The sequence below is a fragment of the Gobio gobio genome, assembly GCF_949357685.1.
Source record: "Gobio gobio genome assembly, chromosome: 8".
Lineage (NCBI taxonomy): Eukaryota > Metazoa > Chordata > Actinopteri > Cypriniformes > Gobionidae > Gobio > Gobio gobio.
Window position 1 is genome coordinate 46331408 of NC_137114.1, and position 10000 is coordinate 46341407.

Below are 10000 nucleotides of genomic sequence, written 5' to 3' on the forward strand. Positions count from 1 at the left end.
TCGATTCCGATTCAAAGGTTTGCAAATTGATTCGATTCCGATTCACAAGTTTGCAAATTGATTCGATTCCGATTCACAAGTTTGCAAATTGATTCGTTTGCGATTCACACGTTGGCAAATTGATTCGATTCCGATTCACAAGTTTGCAAATTGATTCGATTCCGATTCACAAGTTTGCAAATTGATTCGATTCCGATTCACAAGTTTGCAAATTAATTTGATTCCGATTCACAAGTTTGCAGATTGATTCGATTCCGATTCACACGTTGGCAAATTGATTCGATTCCGATTCACACGTTGGCAAATTGATTCGATTCCGATTCACAAGTTTGCAAATTGATTAGATTCCGATTCACAAGTTTGCAAATGAATTTGATTCCGATTCACAAGTTTGCAGATTGATTCGATTCCGATTCACACGTTGGCAAATTGATTCGATTCCGATTCACAAGTTTGCAAATTGATTCGATTCCGATTCACACGTTGGCAAATTGATTCGATTCCGATTCACACGTTGGCAAATTGATTCGATTCCGATTCACAAGTTTGCAAATTGATTCAATTCCGATTCAATTCGATTTCGATTTGATATCGATTCATTTGGATATATTTTAGGTACAACTGTGCCAGCTGCATAAACTGCTTAGACTAGTCTTACAAGTTAGTCATATTATACTGTATATACACATGGTCATAACTTATATTATATATACAAGGAATGGTCATAACTTCAAGTCAGTTAAATACAAAGGTAGACTGGTCTAATTTGAAACCAAAAACGAATTGCTAGTTGGTCAGACAAGTTTATACTAACTCAGCTATGTTTACGCAACTGATTCATATACAAACATTTAAATTTCACACAAGAAAGTTTTTTATAATTATAGTTATAATAACTTTTGAATGACATAATTATGTCTACTCCAATTCAGACTTTATCATGGCAGATTTATTATATTGAAGAACAGGGTAAGAGAAAAAACATAATGAATATGTAATATATAGCGCATTTGAGTGATTCTAAAATTGGAAATACGTTTAGCATTTCAAAAAGTTAAAGAAAAAAAACCTTTTCACTAACAAATTAATTCTTATTGAAAACATTCATCTTTGATAATTCAGTTCTGGCCACTTTCTTTTTATTTACTTTTAATGAAAAAACATTACTTTACAGTACTGTGTGTCCGTCAACTCTGTTCTGTTACTGTCAACTCTGTTACTCTACTTTGGTAACAGAATGGACCATTTTAAACTTTTAAGCCAAAACTCAAAAACTGTAATGTTTTAAATATGGATATTTGTCTTACACAAACACGCCACTTCACTTCAGAAGGCCTTTATTCCCTCCGGAGCCGTGTGGAGCAGTTATATGATAGATGCACTTTTACGGACTTCAAAAACGTCCCAGTCACTGCCATTCTAAAGCTTGTAAGAGCCAGGAGTCCCAGGACATTTTTAATATAACTCCGGTTGTATTCGCATGAAGGAAGAATGTCACATACACCTAAGATGACTTGAACTAACAAGCCATTGGGTGAACAAACCCTTTAAGAATCGATACTGGTTGATCGAGAAATAGGTATTTTATCCCAGCTCTAATAAGCATACATTCAGGTACCTGTTTACACAACACCTTTTTTAACTGAAAACCAAAAACTTTTTATGCGTATTGGCCGATACATTTACCGTCTCCATGTAAACAACAAAAACGCAAATTCGTGAAAACGGTGACGTCATGCGTATGACACGTTCACGGGGTGTTTCTTGATAAAGCGACTTCTCCAACTACTGGCCTGGCATTCATAATACAGACTTTTTAGTAATTTCAGGTATCTTTTTGACAACGTTGTCATCTGTTTTTAGTACATCGTTGTCGTGTACATTTAACAACCCTTGTGTGAACCGCCCTCTCCAAGCGGGACTCGAACCCGGGTCCGCCAGCATGAGAGTTGGACGCTCTAACAAGGAGGCTAAAGGCTGCAACCTCTAGTGTCAGTCGCTAGAGCGTCTCTTGAGATCAGAGGAGTGAGATTTACTCACACAGCGACTACTAGCTGGCCGCCTCCGTTACACTCACCTAGGGCTGCTCGATTATGGAAAAAATCATAATCACGATTATTTTGGTCAATATTGAAATCACGATTATGTAACACGATTATTTCACATGACTTTGGGAATGTGTTGTATTTATTAAAAATACACCTTTCAAAAATTCAATTGAAATTGTAACATTTGTTGTACTTTTTGAACTATTAAAATAAATAATATAACATATATTCAAATCAAAGTATAAAAGTATTCACGTAAAAATGATAACCACAAATAAATAAGATAAACAATTTGGTTCGGCTAGATATGCTTTTCAGGTACGTCTAACATTAGTTTTTAGGTACAGAAATGTATCAAATGTAAAATAACATTGCATATTTGAGTGCATAAATGAAAGATTAATCCTATTAAACTAACAAAAGCTATTCAATCAAGTGCAGTGAATGATGTCCTTGTCTTTTGTTGTTTGACATTAAACAGACAGCAGTAAAGGCTACTGCCTCTTTAAGACCTAATGATCGGATATGGGTCGTCTTTATCGACTGTATAAAGTTCACTTAAGGCATATACAGACTATGTCTGCTAGGATACTCATCAAGTTGGACATGTTGACATACGTTTTGTGTGAGTTTGTCCGTTCAAGAGCAAGACTTCTCAAGAAGAGAACTCAATATTTGCGCGCTGAGAGACGTGTGCGCACTCTCGGATGAGCGCACAGAGATACATTTTCTGACAGCGCGCGCGGCTTCTCATTCGCGTCTTCTGGCACTAAACCCGGGTGATGACGGCGAAAACGACTGGTCATATTCGAAAATATGGCAGCACTCGCATGCATTGAACAAAGTTTACAAAGTGAGAATTATTTGAAAAATATTAGGGGAAAAAAGGACGTTTACACGGCACCCCTGCTCTCGTCAGTTTTTGTTTCTTTATTAGATTGTCATAGGTCACTCTGTTTAATTTTCAAGTGGTTAAACAAATTCGTGGTGTTCCTTTGCGTTGCAGCCACTACCATGTAGCAAATCTTGCACGTAGCATGTTTCTGCTCGTCGTCTGATTCCTCTAAGCCAAACTGTTCCCAGACAATGGAGTTGGTTTTGCCTTTTTTTGCTCACCAAACGCTGCTGTAACTGCCCTCCTTCTGCCATCTTTACTCGCGCCCAGTTTTTAAATTCCAGCGGATGATATGCACACGAGACTCACGACCTGAGAGAGATTTGTGGCTTCGGGAGGGGCGGATGAGCGCGTGCGCGTTTCATTCAGAACGCAAGACAAAATAAGAGTGTTCTAGCAAAACTGAACATGGCAAAATAATCGTTTTTTCTCGATTGTACTATTTTGGTGATCGTTGGGAGGCAAAATCGAAATCGAAATTCGATTAATTGCACAGCCCTACACTCACCCCCTAAACCTCACTCCCATCCGGGTCACGGCACCAATGTAACCCCTCCTGTTCGAAACGCCTGCTCTAAGCGGGACTCAAACCCGGGTCCGCCGGCATAAGAGTTGGACGCTCTAACAAGGAGGCTAAAGGCTACAACCTCTAGCGTCAGTCACTAGAGCGTCTCGAGAGGAGTGAGGTTTACTCGCACAGCGACTACTAGCTGGCCTCCGTTACATAAACATACCCTAACAATCGATATCGGTTGATCGAGAAACCAACCATATTTTATCCTAGCTCTAATTAGCATAAATTCATGTATTCTGTTCTCATTCGTTTCCATCTCTCGCAGGTCAGCGGTTTGTGCAGGAGTTTCTGACGCCTTATCTTCAGCAAGCCCAGGAGATCTGGCGCTGGCTGCTGGCGGCGGGGATCCTGGGCGCGGCCGTGGCGGGAATTATTGCTGCAATCATCGCCGTGGCGTTTCGCAGAAGGACGAAGAGGCGAAAGGCGTCGGCATACGGGGAGAGACAGCCGCTCCTGAACAGCAGCGAAGAGGAGGGTTCAACTTCATACCAGACCACACTGTGAACCAAAGTGTGTCCGCGAGGACTAGTACCGACGGGAAATAGACACAACTGCCAGTTAACCAGGTCATGTGACACATGAGACAAGATCTCACCTCTAAGCCTCCAGTTGACTCGAGCAACAAGGGCTACGTTTAGAATCACACACGGCTGCTAAAATGTGCAGTACTGTTCAAAAGGATTTAAAAGAAAAATAAATAATGCTTTTATTTAGCAAGACTGCATTAAATTGATCAAAAGTGACAGAAAAGACATTTATAATGTTGCAAAAAGTCAAATAAATGCTGTTCTTTTTAACTTTCTATTCGGCAAAGAATCCTGAAAGATAAAATGCATCACAGTTTCCACATAAATATGAGGCAGCACAACTGTTTTCAACATTGATAAGAATCATAAATGTTTCTTGAGCATCAAATCATCATATTATACTGATTTCTGAAGGATCATGTGACACTGAAGACTGGAGTAATGATGATGAAAATACGGCTTTGATCACAGGAATAAATTATGTTTTAACATAGTTATTTTAAATTGTAATAATCTCCTGATATTACTATTTTTATTGTATTTCTGACCAAATAAATGCAGCCTTGGTGAAGAAATCTTAAACTTTTCAATTGTAGAGTACACACTCCATTAGTCAAAGTGCAGTATAAAACCAGATTGAAATAGTGCATCCCATAATGCAATGCGCTTCACTTGACTTTTCATTTCCAGTGCAATTCCTCTCACAAATTTTAACACCTCCTTTCCTCCTTAGGTTTTATTTTAAAAGCAAGATAATTTTCATTTCCGAGACGATTGGGTCAATGGCATATTTTTGTGTCCAAGTGCATTATTTCCTTTGAAAATAATTTGATACATTTATGACATACATCACTTTATTCTATAAAACCTATTTAGTTTTAATTCATTTTTAGTATGTTTAAATAATACATATTTTATGTTTTGTTATCTTAAACCCACAAAATGTCAGGTGGTGCAACTGTCCGAACAAATAAGCAGACTAAGAAAACTATTTAAAATGTGTCTTAATATTATAAAATAATAATAAACTAAATACTATGGCATCATTTTAGGTTTGATAAATATCGGTACTTTTAAAGCTGTTGAGATGACGGAAAAACTTTTGTCCAGCAATTTGTATATTCTCAAATGTCTGCCAACATGGCTCTTTTATTATTTATGAATTGACCAGGTAATAACAGTAAACATGATAATGCATCATCTAGAAGAGCGTGAACAGGTTTGTAGATCTCTCTAACACTGCTAAAAACGGCTGATTTCAAGTTGGTACACTTTCCATGTCAGGTGGTACAACTACAGTATATACATACAACTATTCAGTTGTACCGCCTGACATAAAAACAGTAAAAAAAAAACACTGTGAAATGTTATTTAACAACCTAACACATGGTTCATGACTCAAAAATATGCATTACATCACTTTTTTGGAAGCTTTATTTGTCAATGACCCGTCGCGTCCCTGATCTCTAGTCACCCGATTATATTTACGGTGCTTGTATCGTCACTGTGACACTTAGTACTGTATCTTTATATTTCATACACATACAAAATAATATAAAAAAAGATTTATAAGATAAATCAGCCATTACATGAATTCTTTGGCAGTGGTATTACAATAACAGTGCAGTTCATTTGGGACACTTCCATAATTAAGTCTTAATAATAAAATATGAACAATAATACAAATGCCAAAAAAACTATTGTGCTGTACAGAATACTAAATAAATAAATATTTAAAATGAACGAGGATGTATACGTTGTGACTTATGTGAGTGTGTTTGTAAAGGTATCAAATACACCAAAACATACTATTAAAGGTGAAGTGTGTAATTTCAGCGACATCTAGTGGTGAGGAATTCCATAGAGAAGCTACGGTGGCCTACACGGGACTAATATGTGGTCTGAGACAGCAGAGAGTAGCTAGCGCTCTGTTGAGCAGTTTATCCATTTAGGGCTACTGTAGAAACATGGCGGCGCAAAATGGCGGCTTCACTATAAGGGGACCCGCTGTGTATGGAGATAGAAATGGCTCATTCTAAGGTAATAAAAACATAACGGTTCATTATGTAAGGTCTTTATACACCACTGAAAACATAGTTATGTATATTAGATTGCATTTCTGTCAATAGATCCTCATAAATATTACACACTGCACCTTTAATGGTCGATGAAACATGTGAAATGCCATGAGGGCGAGTAAAGGATGTCAGAAAGTTCATCTTTGGGTGTATTAGTCCTTTTTAACCCATTTCATATGGGAAGAAGAGCTTTTAAGGGTCTATCAAGGGTTAATGTAGACAAGCTCCACATGCAGAATCACAAATATTCTCCTAATAAAAGCGCAACTGTGCAGGTTTTACCTCTTGTTACACTGTTTACCGGCGTTCAGTCTTCAAGGAATCTACATTTGTCCTCAGTGACAGAGTGGTGTTTTTTGGCATTAATCGGCAGGTCAGTTTGCGACCGCTCAGCTGAAGGACTCTTTGTTGTACTCAAAGGCAGTTCCTGAGTGTGGGTTTGAATTGCACAGAGTGTGTAGCGCTTTGGAGATCCCTTTGGGTCCACAGCAGAAAACCCCCACTTTTTTACTGCAGGACAAACACACATCATCATTTTTCATTATTGCAATCATTAAAGCAGCCCACATAAAGACATTATTTAAGGCTGCATTAACCGTACTCACAGCTGATTGGCTCTCCCTATTTCCTGGAAAAGGAGCTTCCACTTTGGTCGACCGATCCGAAGCCTGGAGCTCAAGAAACGGTAACGTTCCTCACCAATGCTCTTCAAAACACACAGAGAAAAACTTCAGTGTGATGATAAATGCAACTGATATATGCATAATATAAAATGCAATTTGACAAAAAATGAGCAGTGCTTGCGTCTACAAAACTACTTAATTTAAGGTAATATTAGTAAACAACTAATAAAAAAATATGAGATTAAAGTGCACACCTGTAATCCCTGAGAGTTACTGAGGTAGAGCTGGACATTCAGATAGTCTGGACGATTGTCCCGCCACAGCTACACACAGAGGGAAATACGTGTTATTAAAGGATATTAACCCTGTAAAGCCTCGATGAAAAAACAGTCAGTTTTCTGAAATATATTTGATATATCAGGCTTTTATGGCTCATATGATATAGTGAGAATATTTACATTTACATTTATGCATTCAGCAGACGCTTTTATCCAAACGCGACTTACAACTTGGGGTTCAAACTCAAAAACAAATTGAGCAAAAACATGCAGTTTGGTGAAGATACTGATACTTATATGGACAAAAAATATGAAAGTCTGATGCTTGTAATGTAAATCCATGAGATCTTTATACTAAAATGCATATAAATATCACTCGTCACTCTATATCTACCTGTAATGTGTCTTAGAAAGATTATATTTAAATACTTTGTTTTATGATCAAAGATCAGTAGTTTTAAAACATATAATATCAAAACATATAATACAATGATGATTGAGAGACGAACAAATAATCCTTCCTCAAAAGCCTGATGATCATATTTTTCTAAAAAATGATGTCTGGATAATCGAGTTAACCTGAGCTGCTTCAGTCCAGCAAGTTATTCTTAAGTTTACTTTATAATAATCAGTAAAAATGGTGACAATAAAAGCCCTTTTACTTGCTAAAAAAAGTCTAAACTATCAATCAGACGACAGAAGGCATGTAGTAGATTGTGTGATATCGGTTTTACAGCAAAGTTTTGATCATGATGATCATTTAGAGGCCTTTTGTGTATCAAATATGATACAGTCGGCTTTATAGGGTTAAAGAGGATTATTCAATATCAGTTACAGAATATCAGCCCACATTAATACACATTAACATATGAATAACATCAGCCAGTAGGTGGCAGTACAACCTTCAGTAACTTTCATGCATACGTTATGTATATTTTGTATATTATCTTTCAGTGACATTCACACATTTTTAAGTGTCCAAATGTGCTTTTTAGAGCCACTGTGTGTGTGTGTGTGTGTGTGTGTGTGTTTTACCCTCTCATGAAGGCCACACAGTAGATCAGCAAACCAATAGAAGGACTGAAGGTCCCTGCAGACCCAAACGAAATACATCCTCCTCAATTTATACTGACGCCAGTCATCACTGCAACACACACAAACACATTTCACACACTTTACACTATATTGTATTTGCACGTGTTAAAAGTTGAAACACATGGGAGAGATTTACAAGGCTATATTCGGAATGGCATACTAAAATACTAACAATATGTAGTACATAGTAGGTACACCGATCAGGCATAATATTATTACCGGTGAAGAGAATAAAACTGATTATCTCTTCATCACGGCTCCTGTTAGTGTGTGGGATATATTAGGCAGCAAGTGAACATATGGTCCTCAAAGTTGATGTGTTAGAAGCAGGAAAAATGGGCAAGCGTAAGGATTTGAGCGAGTTTGGCAAGGGCCAAATTGTGACGGCTAGACGACTGGGTCAGAGCATCTCCAAAACTGCAGCTCTTGTGGGCTGTTCCCGGTCTGCAGTGGTCAGTCTCTATCAAAAGTGCTGCAAGGAAGGAACAGTGGAGAACCGGCCACCGGGTCATGGACGGCCGAGGCTCATTGATGCATGAGGGGAGCGAAGGCTGACCCGTGTGGACCAATCAAACAGACGAGCTGCTGTAGCTCAAACTGCTCAAGAAGTTAATGCTGGTTCTGATTGAAAGGTGTCAGAATACACAGAGCATCACAGTTTGTTGTGTATGGGGCGGCACAGCCGCAGTCCAGTCAGGGTGCCCATGCTGACCCCTGTCCACCGCCGAAAGAGCCAACAGTGGCACGAGAGCATCAGAACTGGACCACGGACCAATGGAAGAAGGAGGCCTGGTCTGATGAATCACGTTTTCTTTTACATCACGTGGATGGCCGGGTGTGTGTGCGTCACTTACCTGGGGAACACATGGCACCAGGTGCACTATGGGAAGGCGGCTTTGAGCAATGTCAGATCTCAATCCAATCGAGCATCTGTGGGATGAGCAGAACAAACAAGTCCAATCCATGGAGGCCCCACCTCGCAACTTACAGGACTTAAAGGATCTGCTGCTAACCTCTTGGTGCCAGATACCACAGCACACCTTCAGGGGTCTAGTGGAGTCCATGCCTCGACGGGTCAGGGCTGTTTTGGCAGCAAAAGGGGGACCAACGCAATAGTAGGAAGGTGGTCATAATGTTATGCCTGATCGGTGTATAAAGTGCATAGTCTTTTGTAAATGCATAGATACGGGGATGATCCATTCCACAATATAATGCATTCCACTTGAGTTTCTGTGATGAATAAATGGTTTTTTTTGTTAAACATCTCGGCATTATTAGATCGGACAGACACATTTGAGGTATATTGGATTAAAATTGCATTAAAATATATATTTATGTGATGATAAATAACGCTTGCTTAATTTTAGATATGGTGACGTCATGTGACAACAATGTAGCATACTACGGTTTAAAAAGTTTATTGCATACTTTTTCACATTCTATTTTCGAAACGGTTACTTTTTTTATATTTAACATGCATGCATTTGTGAGATGCTTTTATTCAAAGTGACATGCACTGCATTTAAAGTGTAGATGTTATCAGTCCACGCATTCCCTGAGGTCTGAACCCGTGACCGTGGCGTTGCTACCGCCATTTGAGCTGCAGGAATGCAGTGTGTAATTAGTAAGCTAGTGCTCCATTTAGAACACAGCCCAAGAGTTTAAGAATGAGCTAATGTCTAACGTGACTGACAGGTTGTCTGACCACTCACAAGAGAGCTCGTAGAACGCAGGCGAACGGCGTGACTCCGATCCCTCCCGCCACACACAAGCTGACCTCGTAATTAAACACCTCCTCTGACGGACTGCCAAACGGACCATCCACGTGCACCCTGGGGCGGGACAAGAAAGCAGATCCACCAATGAGATGAGAGATGTTGTG

The 10000-nt window shown here is 38.9% G+C and overlaps 2 protein-coding genes across 3 annotated transcripts in view; one reads left to right on the top strand and one right to left on the bottom strand.

The window, feature by feature from the left end:
• The window catches only part of tyr (tyrosinase), a 14343-nt gene extending 8564 nt beyond the window's left edge, over positions 1-5779 (top strand). Inside the window, exons 5-6 of one of the 2 annotated variants that reach the window (XR_013816952.1) lie at positions 3783-5295; positions 5365-5779. Coding sequence is in view for 1 of the 2 variants with exons in the window: in XM_079822687.1 (XP_079678813.1) it covers positions 3783-4021 (239 nt within the window). In the remaining variant the exon portion in view is untranslated. Of the gene's footprint in view, positions 1-3782 lie in introns of both variants that reach the window. The other variant, XM_079822687.1, reaches the window with a different exon arrangement.
• Positions 5161-10000, bottom strand: part of nox4 (NADPH oxidase 4) — a 38476-nt gene continuing 33636 nt past the window's right edge. The window contains exons 14-18 of the mRNA XM_079822686.1: positions 9831-9950; positions 8059-8167; positions 7000-7068; positions 6728-6828; positions 5161-6632 (exon numbers count right to left, since the gene is read on the bottom strand). Of these exons, the coding sequence (XP_079678812.1) occupies positions 6512-6632; positions 6728-6828; positions 7000-7068; positions 8059-8167; positions 9831-9950 (520 nt within the window). The 3' untranslated portion in view covers positions 5161-6511. The remainder of the gene's footprint in view (positions 6633-6727; positions 6829-6999; positions 7069-8058; positions 8168-9830; positions 9951-10000) is intronic.